The sequence below is a fragment of the Marmota monax genome, unplaced genomic scaffold (assembly GCF_021218885.2).
Source record: "Marmota monax isolate L192 unplaced genomic scaffold, Marmota_monax_Labrador192_F-V1.1 WCK01_AAM20220418_F8-fsc00071, whole genome shotgun sequence".
Taxonomy (NCBI): Eukaryota; Metazoa; Chordata; class Mammalia; order Rodentia; family Sciuridae; genus Marmota; species Marmota monax.
Window position 1 is genome coordinate 5,306,707 of NW_026695217.1, and position 20,062 is coordinate 5,326,768.

At 44.2% G+C, this 20,062-nt stretch overlaps 1 protein-coding gene across 6 annotated transcripts in view; it reads right to left on the minus strand.

Annotated features, from left to right (window-relative positions):
* Window positions 1–3,891: 3,891 nt before the first annotated feature.
* Mtr (5-methyltetrahydrofolate-homocysteine methyltransferase) overlaps window positions 3,892–20,062 on the minus strand; it is a 100,217-nt gene continuing 84,046 nt past the window's right edge. For all 6 annotated transcript variants that reach the window (XM_046432000.2, XM_046432001.2, XM_046432002.2 and 3 more), the window contains 8 exons: window positions 19,316–19,414; window positions 18,252–18,327; window positions 15,962–16,117; window positions 14,287–14,483; window positions 12,222–12,422; window positions 11,041–11,233; window positions 9,392–9,504; window positions 3,892–8,992 (listed from right to left, as the gene is read on the minus strand). In XM_046432000.2, the coding sequence (XP_046287956.1) occupies window positions 8,906–8,992; window positions 9,392–9,504; window positions 11,041–11,233; window positions 12,222–12,422; window positions 14,287–14,483; window positions 15,962–16,117; window positions 18,252–18,327; window positions 19,316–19,414 (1,122 nt within the window). In that variant the 3' untranslated portion in view covers window positions 3,892–8,905. The remainder of the gene's footprint in view (window positions 8,993–9,391; window positions 9,505–11,040; window positions 11,234–12,221; window positions 12,423–14,286; window positions 14,484–15,961; window positions 16,118–18,251; window positions 18,328–19,315; window positions 19,415–20,062) is intronic.

Consider the following 20,062-nt stretch of genomic DNA (forward strand, 5'->3'; position numbering starts at 1 on the left):
GGAGGCCAAGAGAGGCCCTCTGCTTTGAAGTCCACAATTGAGGATGAGTTTAGACCCTAGCAACCCAAGGGACAGGAGGGAGTCCAGTCACTACAAACTGCAGAGAATGGTACTCTCTGGGAGGGCAAGAAATTTTACTCTCTGGCTGTCCTTATGGACCCAGCCCTAGCACAGGGTCTGGCCTGATAAATATCTGATGAACACTTAAATGAGTAGATATGAATGCACACATTCCATATAATAGCGAATATTCAAGTTCCTGGGGATCTCAGCCAAACCAAAGTAGAGGGAATTTGCTCCGCTACCATTTCCTGTCTCTGATACCATGACCACAGCTCATGTTCACTGGAAAATTAGTTTAAAAGGTACATGTAGATGTTTTTTCCTATTGCTGGAAATCTTGGTCCAGCACTGATAGCAAGATACCCATCAAATCTATAAGATAATAGATTTTCTAATTTTTAACTGCAAGAAGTAATAGAAATATGTTCATAATATCAGAACAACTGGCACCGACACACCTTACCCCCTGGAATAAGCCCATGCATCCTCTGCCTGCAGAAGGCATGCTTTATCCCTCTAATGTTGTCAGGGGAAAAAAAAAAAAAACTTGGGTGAAGTCCTTTCCACCCTCTCCCCATATTTAGTGTTGTCATGACTCCACTTCTCTTTCCTCCTTTCATTACCCCTCAAAACATGACCATAAATGTTTGCTACTCTTATTACCAAAGTCTTTACAAATAAAATCTATTCTTGTTCTCACCATCCAAAAATCTGTTTCCCCACCCTCCAACCCCACATACTTTGAGTAAAAATTAAAAGGTGACATCCAAAACCAAACCTCCCTTCACTTGGTAAAACCCAATAATTACTGTCTTAAATCAGATAAGAGTGCTAATCTGATACAAACCATCCCAAATTAGCACTTTCCTTCCCCCTCAATGCCAACGGCATTAAATGACTCAACTTTGCCATGCACCGTCGCTCCAGCTGCCAGAGTCTGTGCTGACATCCCCGTCACAACACACACTCCCTCGCTTGGAACCCCTCTCCTCTGGTATCTTTTCACCCACTCTGACAAGCCATCTTCTGTACTTGGGCATCCCTCTCTCTGGGTTAGATAAGGTCAGGGTGGGCTCTTTTGCCACATGGTGGTAAGCAGTTGAAGATCTCTGCAGTCTGGCAAAACGGGAAGAATTTTAATCTATATGCCACTTCATGGATAGGAAATATTTGTCAAATTTAGGTGGCCAAACTTCAAATGCAATAATTCACATGGTAAAATGTACTTAATACTGAGGTTGCGTTGAATTTTAAGGAGTCTTTGATGATTTGGAAGGTACAACAAGAATACTGCAATACTTGAGTCATTGTGATGACTATTGACCATCAATGAATTATATAGGTTTTAGGTGGACTGAGTTGTTCCCATGCATTGGCCAGTTTAGATCCCTGAATTGCCTGGAAAAGCTCCAGAGCACTGGTTGGCTTCCTGATCAGCCCTCCAAAATGATTTCACCCACTGAATAAATATTTATGCTCCTATTCTGTGCCTGGCAGGATTGCTAACTTTAGGTTCTGGTACTAACTATTGCATGTGATGTTCCTCCTAAGTACTGTAGCAAGTGGAAAGGGACCATGCCTCCCTGTTTCTTAGCTTTTGGGTAAAATTTTGTTTTCCCCAATTGATGGTCAATTTTAATCAATGGAGAAGTTCCATAGGGTCTTTCTCTTGGTTAATCTGAGCTGTTGTGTGATAATGCACAGGGTATGAAGACTAAGTGGGCTTCTAAACCATATGCAGGTTTTTTGTTTGTTTGTTTACATTTTCCTAATTACAAGAAAATGTAATTCACTTCTGTTAAGCTGAGATGGAATAAATAACATATAATATACATGCTCCTCCTTCCATTGTCCAATTCAACAAGTAGAGTACGTGATTGGTGAAAGAGCCACTGATTGGTGGTTTTTTAATTTTGACTCCTAAATTTATTCAAGATTTAATTCATCTAAAAGCTTAGTGGAGAGATGTGATCTGCAGACCCAAAACTAGTCCCAGCTCTGCTGGTGACCAAGCCATCACTGAAATTCACTGCACATACTTCAGCTTTCCCAGAGATTTTTAAATGGATGTTAGGACTTGCCTAGAGCAACTGAAGGAGCACTCAGATGACGGGAGAAAACACTTCATGTAAGATCAGCACTGAAATATGTCTTGGAACAAATTGCTCTTTTCCTCAACACTGCATTATTTTTAAAATAACCAAGCATGTTGACACTAAGATGTTTTCCCCTGGCATTCTTCAAATTTTCTTCAACATAATTAAAAAAAATGTTAGGCTAAAATATTTTTAACAAATAATGTTTAGCACTACTTTCATTGAAAACACAGATAAGACAATTTTATGTGATTGAAGATAGGTGAGTACTGTGATTCTTTCAAATAATCTGAAATGCAATGTTGCTTTTCTTGAGTTGCTCTCTGGGTGAAAGAACAAATGAACTAAAGAAATTCAAAAGTTCCTTGCTCAGCCGCTGCCCATACCTGCCTGGCAGGTCACTCTGTGGATTTGCATCATGGAAGACAGACTGACAAACATCATTTGCATGTTTGTGTTTTATTTCTTTCATTTCATAGAATATATAATCTCAAATCCAAAGTCATTTAACCCAAGATCCTTTCTTCAGCAAGAACTGGTTTGCTTGTTTTTTGAGTGTCTTAACAGGCTAGAGTGTCACCCTTATCCAAGGCTTGGCTTTCTACAGCTTCAGTTATTATGGCAACAGTGGTCTAAAACTATTAAATGGAAAATTCTAGAAACAAACAATTCATCAGTTTTGTGCTCTATGTCATTTTAGGTGACATGATGAAGACTCACATTGTGCCCACTCTGTCCTCCATGGACACACATGACCCCTTTGTCCATTGTATCCATGCTGTATATGCTACCACCTGTTAGCTGCTTAGTAGCTGTCCTGGTTATCAGATTGTTACTGTATTACAGTGCCTGTGCTCAACTAGCCCTTATTTTACTTAGTAGTGGCCCCAAAGAGTAAGAGTAGTGATGCTGGCAATTCAGATAAGTCAAAGAGAAGCTGTAAAGTTCCTTTAGGTGAAAAGATTAAAGTTCTGAACTTAAGGGGGAGAACAAACCAATAACTAATAAGAACAAATCTTCTGTGAAACTGTGACAGAAGAAAAGGATATTTGTGCTAGCTCTGCTTCTGCACCTCAAATGGCAAAAGATACTGCCACAGTATAAGAGCCTGGCTAAGATGGGAAAGCACTGCATTTGTAGATGTATGTGTAAAAAAAAACCAGTGCATTGAGATTTGGTACTATCAAAGGTGGGGATGGATATCCTAAAAAAATCAAAGGGAAATCAGTAGGGGAAAAGGACCAAGGGGTGGGAGGGGGAGGGAGGAAAGCAATGGGAGTGATATTGGCCAAATTACACATATCCCATCAATATTACAACTGTAATGCACTCAAAAAAAAAAAAAAAAAAAGATCTAGTACTATCTGTGGTGTCAGGCATCCATGGAGTCCTGGAGTGTGTCCCCAGGGATAAGGGGGCTACTGCATTAACACTTAAAAGTTAAAGTTGAGGAAAATCTTTAAAATTACATTTGAAGAATGGCAAACGTAAATAGAATTAGACAATCTGCCAACCTTCCTTGTGCACCTGAACCAGCACTATTTTAAGACACTATAAACAAAAACACGGATAAGGTTCCAAACCTGCCTGCCTCTTCTCCTTTTCACCAAAACCTGATTTCTGGGAGCTATTGACAGGTGCACAAATGCACCCCTCTCTGTCCATTCTGGCTAAAATACTTTTCCTTTCTTCAAAAAACACATCTGACATACAAACACACCAGACTTAGGAATCTTGTTTCACTTTGCTTTTATTTTTTACAATATACTTACTGCATCTTTTCAATATAGCATATTTCAGATGTACAGAACTGACAGTTATAAAGCGAAACTGTATGTAGCACACACCCAGGCCCTCCCACCCAAGGACTAGAATGTTATTCATTTGACCTTAACCTGCCAGTGTTTCTAACTGAAATGCAATGTTGCTTTTCTTTACTGAGTTGCTCTCTGGGTAAAAGAACAAATGGAACTACAGAAATTCAAAAGTTCCTTGCTCAGCTGCTGCCCATACCTGGCAGGTCACTCTGTGGATTTACATCACAGAAGACAGACAGTCTCCATTTATTGATCCTCCTGAGCTAAATTTTGGTTTATCACTGTTACCTTTTTTAATAGTACAGTTTTGTATGCATGCTCATACAATATATTCTTTGGTTTTGCTTATTTTTGAGCTCTATGATAATTGTATCTTACTATAAGTAGTGTCATGGAAATTGTTTTTTCCATTAACATTTTGAGATTCATTCTTATTACCAGGTATAACTACAGATCATTCACTTTCATTACAGATAGTATCACTTAGAGTAAATATACATAATTTATGCTATCCTCTACAGATGTTTCACTTTTTTTAGTTACAAACTATTACACGTTACTATGAACATTCTTGCACATTCCTGCATATACTAAAGGGCAAGACATTGTTGAACATGACTGCGAGGTAAAAGCTAGATCACAAGATCTGCAAACATTCACGTCAGCAAGTGTAACTGTTTTCTACAGGAATGGTGACTTGCACAACGTGTGCGTTTCACAGATCTTCTCTAACCCCTCCTATGATCAGGCCCGATTTTTGCAAATCTTAAGGATATACAATGGAATTAAGACTGTGGTCTTAATTCATACTTGGGGAATCAGTAATGCTAGGGACATCTTCCTATTCATTTATAAGCTCCATGCGAAATGCCTTTTTAAGTTTCTTCTATTTTTTCAAAATACAAACTATATAACTAATCTTTTGTCAGTTATTTGTATTGTGAATACGTCTTTCTCAAGTTCTGGTCTGTTTCTTCACTTATTTGCTTAATATAGCCCTTGGTTTGGTTGAATTGATTTAATCATCTTTTAGGGTTACTGCCTGTGCCTCAAGAGATTTGTTCCTGCCTTATGGAGGTTTTCATGTGAAGTTTAAAACTGCTGCTGACTGCACTTTGCACATCTGGAATCGGCTGTTGGGCAAGAGGGGAAGCAGCACTAACTCTCCTTCTTTCCCAGATGGACAGCCACACTCTAGCACTGTACTTCTTAAGCTGGCCCTCCTATCCTCACTCGTTGGCCACACCATTCCTGCTGGGCCACCAAGGCCAACACAACATATCCATGGACTGGTTTCTAGGCTCTCATTCCACTGCTCAGAAAGTCACCTCTGCACCACATGACACTCTATGATAAAACTTGATGTACTGTAAAACAAATCCCCTAACCCTCTTCATCTTCAGAAGCATCTGGCCCTCTTACCCCTTTGCTATTCTACATAAGTTTAAATATTTGCTTATGTTTAACATAACCTTTGTTTGATTTTCTATTGGAAACAGTATTGAATCTACACTCAGTTTGGGAAGCTTTAGTATCTTTATAGTCTTTAATTGCCCATTCTCTGTGAACAAACAGTTCTTCATTTGTTCTTTTTTAAAATATTTTTTAGTTATACATGGACACAATATCTTTATTTATTTTAATGTGGTGCTGAGGCTCAAACCCAGTACCTCACACATGCAAGACAAAGTGCTCCACCACTGAGCTACAACCCCAGCCCTTATTTGTTCTTTTGATGCTTCTTTAGCCTTTAAGCTGTTTTTTATTTATTTACTTACTTACTTACTTTTTTATTTATTTATTGTACCAGGGATTGGACCCAGGGGTACTTAACCACTGAGCCACATCATCCTTAGTCTCTTTTTATTAAGACAGGGTCTCACTAGCTTTGAACTTGTGATCCTCCTACCTTAGCCTCCTGAGCTGCTGGGATTACAGGAGTGCAACACTGTGCCCAGCTCTTTATTCTTCAAATGCTAAACCAGGACTCAATCACTGTGTTCCTGAATAAATCTACCACCATCCAACTCAAGTAGGATAAGTGCATCTTTAAGTGCAAAGTTCTGAGAAAAGATTATGGGTAAGTCTCCGGCTTGTGGCTTAGGCAGAAGTATCTCTCCCCATCAGTGAATGTGCTGGGATTAAGACGAGAGGCATCAAAGACAGGGTTTGGGACACAGGGTGAGACCCAAGTATGTCCTTGGGAAGGAGCTGAGCATCACCATGTCCATCAGCATAGGGAAGTCTGGATGGAGAGAACTGCAGCTATCAACTGGACAGCCTCCCCTCTCAGATAGCACTGCCTGAGAGGCCACTGCTGACCAACTGCTGGGGACATGAGAGTTTCAGTGGGCAGAGAGTTATGAAAAGGGCTGATAAATTATCATAAATATAGAGGGTTAACCAGAGAAGGAATGTCAAGGGGGAACCAGTGTAGAGAAATTTTTTGAAAAACTGGTCAATACTGTCTAAAACCAAAGAAGAGAAAACCTGTTGGAAAGGCCTCTGGGACTAATAATCACGAGGTCCCTAGTGGCAGGAGTAATGAGAAAGCGCAGGGCAGGGGTTTGTGTATGTGTGTGCACTACACAGAGAACATGAGGAGAAGATGACTAGAAGGGGCGAGGCACCCTAGGTCTGCTGACGGCATGCCTGACTGTTCTCCATGAGTTCACTGTATGAAGGGTGGCGGCTAGCAGAATGGCTCAAAGGAGAAATAGTATTTAAGACCTGAGCTCAACCACCAGCCTCCTGCAAACCAGCCTCCTCAGTAACAGCAGAACCAGCAGCAAAATGGGGACAATTCTTTAGAGGGAAAAGTTAACATGGAGCCTTGGTGAATGTGGAGGTGCTAAGTGCGTGGGTCTCGTCAGTCCCAGATGCTGACAATGGAAGAGGTTGTGGGTTGAGTAAGCCACACAGGGAAGACCTGAGTCTAGAATATCACTAAACTCCCTGCCTTTAAAGTCCTGCTTCTCTGGCACCTGAGATAAACCCAGGAGGGTGCCTTCAGGTTGTATTTTATATTCTTAATGATCACAGTAGGTACTTGAACTTACAAAATTTTTGTCTTTAGAAACAGATTTTTCATGGGATTAAACTGATATCACATTCAAGAAAGCCACTCTATCTCAAACCAGCTGAGAGAAGATATGGCAAGTATTTAACAATCAGGAGACTCTTAGTAACTATTCAGATAAAATACATTAAGATATTTGAAGGAGGTTTCTTTTTCCCACAGAAGAATGTCCCAGAGCCTAAATAATATACCTGCTATGGAACAGGAAGTGAGTCCTCCAACTAGGTGGCTCAGGACACCAAGTGCTATTCTCAATCTGAAACAAGTTAAGCGTACCTAAAGAAAGTACACAATCACCTTCACTTCAGGGGTAAGCGATGCTGGAAATGTATGTTGCTCTGCAATAAACACATACATGCTATGGATGCTATGCAGAATTATTACCCAAGTCTTTTTATTTTCCCCCTTTCACCTCCAACAAACCTGAACATACCACTGCTTTAGGGGCATGGCCTGCTGATATTCAGTGAGATAAGGGAGGATGTTTGGCTCACAATGAGTGAGTCCCAGTGGAGCATATAACATAGGAGGCAGATTCTCTTTCCCAGTCAAATGAGGTCTGAACCCCTGATCTAGCAGGTTCAGTCCAGTCATTACCATGCACATTTCCCCATTCTTTTGCCTTCTGTTAACCTCTTGTTCTCTTTCCAGGAGCACCTGCTACATGATGAGTCTGGGGGCTACCTACAGAACTCCACAGAAGTTACCATTTATTAAGAACTTGCTGTGTGCCAGATGTCATGTGAACTGTCCCACATGTGTCATCTCCTTTAGTCTTCATCTCATGTCAATGAGACAAAAACCACTCTTTATTCTCACTTTACAGATGAGAAAGCAGTATTGGAAAGCCTAAGTAATTTACTTATATCACACAGCAATTAAGTAGCCAAAGCTGAAATTTGAGTCCACGTATATCTGACTTTGAAGTCCATGCTCTTACCATTTCCCCTAAAATGACCCAGAACAAGTCAATAGGCTATTTCTAAACTGTATGATTTTCGAGTTGGATCAGTATAGAAAAAGAAGAATTGAATGACATCAGACTGTCCACAGTCCAACTCTGCAAAGGTCACTGCAGCTGAGCTAAGAATCTGCTCAATTCTGAAGACAACTAAAAGACATGAACCACCCTTAACTGCCACTCCTTCTCCATTTCCTTTTATCCCCCCTCAGGGAAGAGATTAGGAAATTGTGGGAGCACAAAAAAGCTTGGAGAGCATGACTGCACTCAGCCACACCAGGGCAAACAGCTCAATATTTCTGACAGGCGAGCAGTGAGATGCCTTTGCCAAAAGGAGTTCTGCAGCCATTTAGCTGAGCCTTAGAAAATGAGGTCTTTCCAAGAGAGCAGAGATACTCCCTTTCCTGTCAGAGTCTGTTGTTGGGACCATTTAGATTAAAACACCCCATTTCTCACAGTGGCACTCTGCTCCAAGGTTACATTTCTCTATTTCTCTATTCCAACCAGGTTGCAGGCTTCTTTTCTAGGAGAATTAAGTTCTCTCCTAGATCCAAGGTAAAATGGAGAAGAAGCAGGCTGACTTGCTTTGAAATGCAAAAGACCTGTCTCCAGCTTGTCCAGTCCCCAGGTACTAGGGACACCATGAGAGCCATGGAACCTCACTGCTACTCATTCAAGGTACCTAAAAACAGTGATGTCTTCCAGAAATCCCCGGAAGCCCCATTCCTCCATAGCGTCTCCAGGATAGTTTCTAAAGCTAGAAGCAGGGCCGTGCTGACCAGATGCATTCAGGCCTTTGTTGTTGTTTTTAAGGCACTTTGGATTATCTTTCTTTGGGGTCAGCAAGCATACAGAAGGTTAAGAGGAGGAGGGCGGGCAGGAGGAAAAGTTAGTCTGTATCATATCCCAAGATGGGTCCAAGCCATTTCTCCACGTCAGCCACAGTCATGTTCTTCCTCACAGCATAATCTTCAACCTGCAAAAGATAGAAGCACCCAAGTAAATCCAAGTGTTAAGACTTTCTGAACTAAAGTTTCCTCAGGTTTTGTCAAAAAACATTAAGTACCTTCCATTTCTTATCTTAGTAGCAATCTACTGAGTTAAATGCAGATAGATATTTATCTGTCTACCTAGCTGCCTTCATCTCTGGGCAGAAAACAGTACTTAATAAATACCCGCTGTATGGAAGCAGGCTGTGTATGCTCCTGGTAGAGGGAGGGCTGGAATGAGGTAATGGGCTAAGATCAAATTCAGACATTAATGGGGAAAATATCGTCATTCCCTTCCCTTCCTTTATTCTCATTCACATGTAAAATAAAATAGGTTCTAGAGTTCCATTTAAAACAACAGGCATCCAAGGAAACCACACACTTACCTGATCCTTGGAAATTTTCCCCACAGCAAAATATCTGGACTGCAGATTGGAGAAGTAGAGGCCCGACACCGAAGAGGCGGGTGCCATTGCCAAAGACTCTGTCAACCTGATGCCTAGAGAGAGCAATGCAGGAAAACGCTCATTCACTGGGGGCCTCATGCGGGGTATTCAGTAGACTGGATGGCACTCAGTAGACTCGCTGAACACATAAATGAAAGTAAACTTATACCTTCTAGGTAGACACATGGCCCAGCAAGAAAGCTGTGACCAGAAGGGTCTAGCAAATTCCTACCGGACAGAAAAACAAAGTCAGAACATACAAGAGACTGGGAAGAGACTCTCTGTACTCTTCCCCTGTTACCAAAGATCAGTGCAGAGGCCGCGACCCGCTGCTAAGCCTGGGGAAGACAGAGCCATCTGACAGCTCCACATAGCTCCAGGGGCCAGGAACACGAGCAATGACTGACAGCTGGTGCCAGTGAGGAATAAGCTCACAACAGCACAAAAAAGAAGCGATACTTTCTCCTGCGGTCTGGGAACCCAAAAGGACTCCCAAGGCTATCTATTCTAAGCTACTCAGGTTATGGACATGGAAAGAGAACAACTCAAAGGTCAAGTGCCTTGCCATAGCTGGCTTGTGGAAAATAGGACCCAAATCCAGATCCCAGGACTGCTTGCATTTTGCAGTTTCTCACTTCAACCTGGATTCCTTTAGCTCTGCCAGCTTGGCAACATGCCTTTCATTATTCCCACTGAAAACTGCGAACTCTGGGGCTGGGGATGTGGCTCAAGCGGTAGCGCACTCGCCTGGCATGCGTGCGGCCCAGGTTCGATCCTCAGCACCACATACAAACAAAGATGTTGTGTCCGCCGAAAACTAAAAACAAAATAAAAATATCAAAAAATTCTCTTTCTCTCTCTCACTCTTTCTAAAAAAAAAAAAACAAACAAACTGCGAACTCTGTCTCAGTCTTGTCAACCACGTGATCTGTGGTAAGGGCTAGAACCTGCATAAGGATGGGGCAATGCACAGCCACAGAACCATGGCAGATTCTACCCTGGGCCAGGGACGCTGACACTGGGTGCCCAGGGCTCCATCTCAAGAGGACATGTGCCAACTTTCCATTTTAACTATGAGAATCAAAACACAGATAAAACATGAGTGAATTAGGAATACAGAAGAGCATAAATGTTCATCCCAGCATGATAGGAAAGAGGAGGGAGCTGGGAACTCTGAAAGGCTGGTGTCCAGAGATACCACCAGCAAACAATATGGGCCTGAAGCAGATAAAACCACCAACAGGACATCATCTGTGGGCTGCTAAGGAGGGATGAAAGACACTATCACACCAGCAACAGAGACCTGGGGCAAGAGGGGAATGGGCCAGCAAGGGGTGGGAGAAGACATCTCATCCATGATGGGTCAAGAGAAAATAATTTAAATTGATCAGTCTATAAAGGTGATATAAAAAGACAATACAGTAGTATGAAAATACAATGCATAGCTAAAAGTGAGAAAGGGAGGAATAAGAGTTGATTTCATCATAGCTCTTCTATTTTTTAAAAATCTCTAACCATAGATGCCATTACCCTGGTAAAAAGCGTAACTGAGTGAGGAAAGACAGGCAATCACCCTTCCACACACACACCTGTGCACTGCTCGATGTCGGCCAGTCTCCACATGGTGAGTTTCTCAGTGTGGTCAGGCTGGCTGGGGTAGCCGGGAGCTGGCCGGATCCCCTCATACCGGAGCCTGCGCAGATCTGGGACGCTTAGCTGCTCACTGCTGCAGTAGGCCCAGAATTCTCTGCGAACCCTCTCATGCAGCTCCTCTGCAAAGGCCTAGGAACCAGAGCAGAGGCACGCTCAGGCAGTGGCAGGAGCGTGTAGCATGCCAGCAACCTCCCTCCCGGTCAAAGCCACATGGAACAGCCTCCCTCGGCAGGCCCACAACCCAGGTGAAGTTGTCAAGAGGGGACAGGCTGCGTTCTTGAGAGTTTATCCTTTCATTAGCTACTCTGCTGCTCTACAGCAACCTGAACCTGGACTTGGAGTGTCATGTTTAATGATCTGAGAATTCCAAGATTTTTAATACTAATATTCTCTGAAGGTCAGTCTACAGTACCACTCCCAGAAAGAGCAGCAGAGACCACACAGCTGCGTTCCTCCATGGCTCACCACAGGGAAAGGGGGCAGGCTCTCCCCACAGCCTTGGCTGCCCTATCCCATATAACAAGATGAAGAATCTATAGAAGATACGAACATCAGAAGGGGTTCTAAAACAAACATGTTTTGTTTTGCAGCAGCAGGGGGTATCAGGGATCAAACTCAGAGGCACTCAACCTCTGAGCCCCATCCCCAGCCCTATTTTGTATTTTATTTAGAGACAGGGTCTCACTGAGGTGCTTCGTGCCTCATGGTTGCTGAGGCTGGCTTTGCACACGCAATCCTCCTGCCTCAGCCTCCCTAGCCACTAGGATTACAGATGTGCGCCACCACACCTAATCTGGTTTTTAATTCTGGGGGGTTTTCAGAAAAACATCACACCACAGCAAGCAAAGGAGGCATCAGACATAAGGCAAGAGGTCAAGGTTCTAAGGCAATGGCTAACTACAGCACCACTGAAGGTTTTCCTTTGCCTGAAGGATGATACGTGAAAACTACTTAAGGATTCGTGATTTCTAAAACATACTGTAATGTTAAAGCCAGCACAGCATATGAATCAAGGAAAAAAAGAGTGGTTTTAATAGTGGTATCTTTCTGATACTGTTGTGGTTATCTCACCCAGCTGGACTCCACTTCAGTGCCCAGTACACCACCGTTGCCTTACCTCTGCCAGCCGATCCCCCAGAGCCTTGACCATGATGCTGCTGTAGTCATCGCCCTGGTCCTCATAGGCCTTGCTCAGCTCTTCCACCCCAAAACATGCAACAGCAAACAGGCCCAGATAGTCCCGGATCCCAGAATGCAGAGGAGCGATGAAGTCCGAGAGGCACTGGTACGAGTCTGTGCTGGCAGAGTCCTTCTCAGCCTTAAAACCCAAGCAGCAGGAATAGAGGTTATTAGCATGGATCTGGCACCAGGACTGTCACAGAGGAAAGCAACTGGGGATCTTCAAATAATTAAGCTTCGTAGCACAGGGATGTTACCTATTTTGCTCACTATTAAACCTGTGGCACTTAGAACAGTACCTGACATAGTGAGTATTCGATGAATAAACAAATTGCTGTGGTTTGAGTGTATGCCTCAAAAAGTTCATGTGTGTAATTCCTCAAAGTGGCAATGTAGGGAGATGGGGCCTGGTGGGAGGTATCTGGATTCTTATAAATGTACTACTATCTTTCTTACAGGAATGGTAAACTATGGCTGGAGTTCAACCATCTTTTCTTTTGTGTGTGTGTGTGTGTGTTGTGCCCTCTCCCCATTTCTGCCACGTTATGAAGCAGTACATGACCTTTACCAGAAGTGGCTACGTAGCTTGAACTTCCCAGCCTCCAAAATATAAACAGAAATAATTTTTTTCTTAATAAATTATCAGTCTCATGTATTCTGTCATAGCAACAGAAAATGGAATAGGACACAAGTAAATTAAGATTTTAAAAACCCACTTATTTGTTCACTCACACACTGACTGCACTGTGCTAGGAACCAGAATCTTAAACAAGCATACAAAAAAAAAAAAAAAAGTCCCCCCCCTTTTTGTTTTGTTTTATTGCTGGACTGGACTGGAGATTGAACCCAGGGCCCTCTACACTGAGCTACATCCCCAACCCTACTTATGTTAATGCAAGGTCTTACCAAATTGCAGAGGCTAGCCTCAAACTTCCAATATTCCTACTTCAGCTTCCTGAATAATGTGCACATGCCACTGCACCCAGCTTGTCCTCAATGTATTTTTAATCCAGATCAACATTAAGTCCTGGTGCTATGTTTGCATGGGGACCACTAGATGTATAAGCTCCACAAACATCATCAGATGTGGTTCAGCAAACTATTAGGGTCAACATTATATTGGCCATGCGCTGTCTGCCACAGGGGACACTGCAGGAGACAGCTGGGTCACCCCAGGACAGTCTGAAACCAAAGAGCTCAGTTGGGTTTGCTTGTGACTCTCCTCATAGCCCAGGTGCCTATCCTTGCCCATTTTCCACTCTCACCTGATGACTGACTCTCCCAGGTATTAAGGTGACAACTAAGGTCTTATGAACATTACATAGTCAATAAATAACTGAAGAGACAAACAGGTTGCAACGAATATTAACTAACATTAACCACACGCTCGCTAGATGCCATTCTTTATATGAACTGCTAATTTAACTCTCTAAACAGCCTAGGGAAGTGACACTACTGGCTCCACCTCACAGGTAAGACATCTGAGGCTCAGAGAACTTGGTCAACCAGCCCAGGCTCAGAAGAGTCAGGGCCAGGGGCCGGGTACGAACGCTCCCTTGGTACCATCCACAGATGCTCCTGTATACGTGGTATAGCTTGTGACTGATCAATTAATCCATGAGTAGCCACTCAGAAGCTTCACAAGCTATCTGCCAGCCATGAAAGCAGGTACAGCCTGACCCTGGGCAGAAAATCAGCCAGTGCTGCAGGCAAGATGGTGACTAAACTCCTCAGCAGGGGCCGGGGTTGTGGCTCAGGAAGCCATGCTTCCTGTCCACCTGCAGACGCTTCTGCTGGTGCCCAAGAGGCCTTGCCAGGTCTACCCGTACTGCGCCTTCTCCTGCCATCCTCACAGGTGCTGTGGGCCTGGGCCCATGGAGGATGAGGTGGAGCAGATGCTATCATTTATACAAAGCTCGGATTTAATTCACAGTAATGTTGTAGTTTAGTGACTGAACCCAAAAGTAACAGCAGTGTGTTCACTGTCCCTACGCCCTTCGTACCTGTTGCCTCAACCCATGAAAGGTGGCTATGGGCTCCGCAGCCTGAGGCACCACACCCTCTGCATACAGATGGATGTCGTCCTGGACACTCTGCGCTGGCCAGAACCCAACCACACCCCTGGCCTGGAGCTTTCTTTGACCAATCAGTGCGTTCAGCATACTCTGGGCATCATCATATACCTTTCTGGCCTCTTCACCTATTAGGAAAATACAGAAAGAAATCACTTAAAGATGCCAACAGTAACCAGTAAGGAATGCTTGTTTTAAAAACCACTACCCCTGGGCCGGTTTCCCCTTCACCTATCCTCACTCCCCTCTAAGCTTTCTGGTATTGGCCACCAGCACAGCTGAAAGGAAGCAGCCAGGGCTGATGGTTCCCGTGAAACACAGCTCCCAGTCTGCCTCCCCCAGCTCAAGCCACTTGCATTTTTCCATTTCACAAAAAGCTGAGAGCCAAAGCTATGGCAGCCCAAAGCAGTCTATCAGAGGGCAAGAAAAGCAGGCTGAATCCCAGGCTCCCTGATATTTCTGTGCCCCCATGACTCCCCTGGTTCCACAGTGATCTTAAGGCGTGGGACAGGGTAAGGAGGGAGGAGTGGCTCCAAATGCTCCTATGTGGCCTCAGTGCTGTGCCTGCACAGGGGAGCCAGGCCCCAGAACACCCTCCCTTGGTTTCTGCATCTGTAACACTGAGGTCCCAGGCCCATGCTGGGGCCAGTCCTACAGCCCCATGACTGCTTACCTGTGAGGCTGAGGGGCAGCACAGTGAGAAGCCCCTGCCAACCATCACCCTCCTGGCTACCTGGGAGCTGCTGAGTCTCAGCATCTTAACACATGTGCCCAGGACCTCTCCCACAAACTGGCAAAGGCTGGCTTCTCAACTCTTCCCAAAACTCACCTCATATTTCTGAGTCCACCCTCACTGAGTCTCACTCTGATCTGGCCATTTCCTAACTCTGACTGGCTCTGCACTGTGAGCCCTTGTGTCGAGGGTAGGTTTGGGGGTGAGGCTAGTTGTGAGAGCTGGGGCTAAATTTATCAACTCACCCATTCTCTAGTTTATCACCCCCAATCCCTCTCTGCTCCCTAATGCTCTGGGCACAGTGGGCTCCTGGCAGTTCCCCACACAGGACACCTGTCTGAGCCTTCTCAGATCTGCCTCCTCTGCCTGGAATGCCCTTTACTTCAGTGCCACCTCACATCCCCAGGCCCAGCCTCAGTAAATCCCACTTCCAAAAAACAGTTCGAATACTGCCTCATCCAGGAAGCCTGGTCTGAGCTCCCCATCTGAGCTCTAGCTCTTCCTGGGTCTGCAGGACCCGCAGGAGTAGTGTAGCACTTCCAGTATTCTCAGCTGTCCCAGTGAGTCAGGTACTGGATGGCAGGATTAACTGTCTCCTTCTGTTTATCCCTAGTGCCCAGCACAGAGTCCAGCATGTAAAAGATGTCAATAAACATTTATCGAAAGGGTGAATAAATGAAACACCAAATTTAGTCTCTGTAATAGGACTGACCACGCAATTTAAAAACCATCTGAAAGTTAAGCAAGTTAACAAAATGAAAGCAGCTACACTCTGCATAATTCAAATACATGGCTTACCAAATACTCCTGCCTTCAAAGTCATAATACTACATCTTAAATATCAGGCAGTAACACAGGACCTACTGAACTAACCTACTGTTTTGTCGTTAAATATCTTGGGAAAGCCTCGATTCGGGTACTTGCCACGGAGCTGCCAGACATCAAAGAAAGGCTTCCAGTCAATGTAGTCCACCAGCTTCTGCAGGTCATAGTCTTCAAAGACCCGGGTCCCGATAAACATGGGCTTCACTACAGGAGGGAAACACAGCGGGCAACTCTGGTGCAGGCTGAGTCCCTTGCGCGGGCGCAGAGCCTAGAGGCCTGTTTCCCTGAGCCTCACTCTGCCGGCTTCCACGCTCTGCCTCCTTCCAGTCACCCGTAGGAGTTTTCATACAAAGAGGGGAACTTTAAATTACCCTGGGGAAGGAGTCATTCTGCACTAAACCTTAAATAAAACAATTCTTCCCATGCTATTTCCACCACCCTGGAAACACTGCCCTCAGCCCTCCATTCCCACCCCAGGAAAAAGGAGGATTTGTGTCAATTTCCCCTTATACAAATGAAAACAATACAAAATAAAGACCACCAGGGGTGGGGTACAGCCCATTGGTAGAGGGCTTGCCTAGTATGTGCAAGGCCCTGGGTTTCATTCCCAGGTCCACAAAGTAAATAATAAACAAAGGCCACAGAAAAACAAAGATAGTAAGCTACTTGTATATAAAGTCTGCAACGATGAAACAAGTCAGTACTGCCTGCTAACACATATGCACAAAGTATAAGGACATGTACAGAAATGAAATCCCAAATTCAGCATTGTGGTTATTTCCACAGGGGAGGAAGGGACACAGGGCACTATGTCCTATTTATACAGGACAATCTCTTCTTATAAACACCCATTATGTCAGTTTGTTTGGTAACAAGTCATACAGTCCCCTTAGGGGTTGCATGACTACTACCCCCATTCTCCTGATTACAGTGGCCTCTTTCCAGGGAGGCAGGGAAGAACTTCTGCTGCAGAGTCAGAGGACAGGCTTACTCTCGATCAACCTGGTCACCCAGAGATCAAGAGTTGCCCCAAACTCTACCACCCAGGCCCTTGAGAGGAAACTTTCCTTTCTTCCTGTAGCTCCTGAAACGCTACGCTGTCCTCACAACATTTCTGGGGTTATGTTAGGGCCCCACATCTTGGACAGCAGGTCAGAGCCCTGTAAAATGGCCACTTGGAAAGTGTCCCTATTGCTGTCAGGAACAGTGGGACCTCCCGGGACTATTTCTATCAAAGCATGTTTGGAATGCCTGACAGACCTGCCCTAGGGCTATTAGCCCCACTTCGCAGTGAGACAAAAGGCAAAATGTTACAGCAGGGACTACACAGCAATGGATCTGTTTGCTCCAAGGTTCTTACATGTCTCACATTAGCCTCACAGGACTTCCTTTCTACACCCTGGAAACTGTCAGATATGGAAGACAGACACTCAAGGTCACTCAGAGAAACAGCCAGCAGCGAGCTGGCATTGAGAACCCCCCCTCCTCCCAATCTGGCATTCTTTCCACCAAACTACACTCAGCAGGAATGAAATTAGAACCAAGCACACCTACATTTCCAATTTAATCCTCTCAACTCTGCTGAGCATGTGTACAACACAGATGTCATGAGCACTGAAAGCTGATCTGAGACATTACTTGGAACTATGACTTCAACTAACACAACCCCTGCTCACCCTGCCTGGGTTTGCATTTGTAGCTCAAGCCTCTCTAAGCCTGTCAAACACCTCATACATTCTATTCCCTTGGGAACACCTATGTGAGCAAGAAGGTAGCTAGGAAAAAAAAACAAAAGGAAGAAACCAAATGAAACAGAAAGAAAGGGAAGCATCCAGATAAATACAAGGTGAGCAAGAAATAGGGGCTGAAGCTTTGCTGCACTGTTTCAAGACCTGAGAGTATAAAGGAGTTTTCTATTTCAGACCTTCCCCGCCTGTCCTTGGGCCTGCTCAAGACACAGGTCAGGCTGAGGGACAACCACTCAAGCACAGCTCAGAGAAGGCACAGTCCTGCAGCTCCCTGAACACTTAAGAGACAAATCCAAACTGGAATCCTAGGAACCTTTCAATTATTCCCTGAAACTCAGTTTCTTCTGTCAAAATGGAGTCCACACCCATGCTTACTACAGAGCTGTCTGAACTTCACCTCAGGACAGTGTCTAGCAGACGACAGGTTTTCCTTAAATACTGCCTGTTTACTTTCTTGTCAGTCACCAGGGCCACTTGTTATTATGCACAACTGAGAGTCACTAGCTGCTGGTTTCATTCTGTAGCCACAAAATTGCAAACATCTCCTCAGCATATTGTCAGTTATCACACCCAGCTATCTCCACACAGACCTGGGTGAGGTTCCATCAACCAGTCAATATGGAAACCATTTTTTCTGGCTTGACTTAAGGGTAAGTATTTCCTCTCCTGTTGGGGGGAAAAAATAAAGTTATTTAGGCTGAGACTGTTACTTCTTCCACATCTACTATAAACACATGACCAAGAAAGTACAGAATCTTTGCAAGAAAATGAATGCCATTTAGTGAAAATCCTTATCCTAAAAAGGTTCTCCTCTTCTATCCAACATGGCTTCAGACACTGGAACAGGAGCAGAAAAAACTAATAACTTTCTCTTAGCTACAGATATGTAATTATAAGGCTACCCTGCAGCCCCAACAGTCTTGCATGCCAGTGTCTTCAGAATACCTGAGGCCTATCATCAACCACCCAGGGGACCAGAAGGTAAAACCAAGGAACTGTCACTGTGGACAAACCTAAGGGGAAAGAAAAAGCCACTCACAGTGAGCCAGGCTTGCTGGCAACTCAAAAACCAATCCACGTCCTTTCTTCATGCAGTCTGTTAACTGATTCACTTCCCTAACAACTCCCAATGCCACTCCCCCAACCAAAATCCCAGAAGCAAATAACCAGGAGGAAATACCCCAAAGATTTCAAAAGAGTAATTATAGATTCCCTGACAGAGGGCAGGACAGTTACTGACACAGTTCTGCACAGTCAGGGTGAGTTCATCAGGGAAAGAGGCTCAGGAAGGTCCTGGCTAACACCTCCATTTTCCTTCACTATTCCCTCACAGCAGAGCTCTATGGGTAGTGTGCAGCTCCTATTTGCTGTCAGGTATGAGCTCATATTAATTCATTCTCATAACTCTGGCATCTAGCACAGCACCGACCACCTGTGGGGGACCCAGCACGTTTGCCTCAATAGATTAAGGTTCATTTTAATATAACCAAAAGTGCTTGGGAACTTAAGACAATAGAGAACTCTGATTTGAATTACAAAGCAGGACTTCTCTGAAAGGACCCTAACTAAGCCTTTTCCTTCCTTAAAGTAAAGGAAGATTACCACAAGATCACCTTATTGCCCAAACAAATAAAATCCTGTTTCTGTCATTTACCTTGAGATTCTCATAATGGTCCTGTCTAATATCTTCATATTCTTCCATGATTTCTTCGAAGAATTCATCTTTTAGATTTTCATCTAACAGTTGAGAACACTGAAATGCAAAATAAAGTCAGCAACCAGAGAACAGCAAACAATAAAAACTCTGGAGACACCTCCCTAAGAAAGGCTCCCCTAACAACGTTCTCTCTCACTTGGCCAACTGTGTTCACTCCTGCCCAGGTGTGCAGTACCAGGTGAACTCAGTGAGCTTTAGGTACAAAATCCTGTACATGCCAAAGAAAGTCCTAATCCTGGACTCCTCCCTTGTAGATAAGCTCTTAGCCCCTGGGATATCCTGCCTGATAAGAGTGTCATTGTATACCTGGGCTTTGGGCCTTGCCAGAGTTGATACCAACAATATCATTTATGGTGAGGGTTGTGGTTCAGGCTGTATCTGTTTGACCTTAGAAGGGTTGAAGACTAAGCTGCTAAGACACGTGGGCATATGTGACAAGTCAGCAAGGTCTGAGTAAGCGTACTCATTGGCAATGCTCCTTGAAAGCTGACACACATCACTAGTGGAAGAGTTAAGTGCTGTCTGCATGACTCCCTGGGAGACAAACTGAAACTTGTGCCTGTCACCTGCAACACACCTTCTATGCCTTCTGCCTTTGCACATTTTAAGCTATATCTTTCTATGGCAACCACTGTGATCATGAGTATACAGTGTTTCTGAGACCTCCAAGTCCTTTTGGTGAAT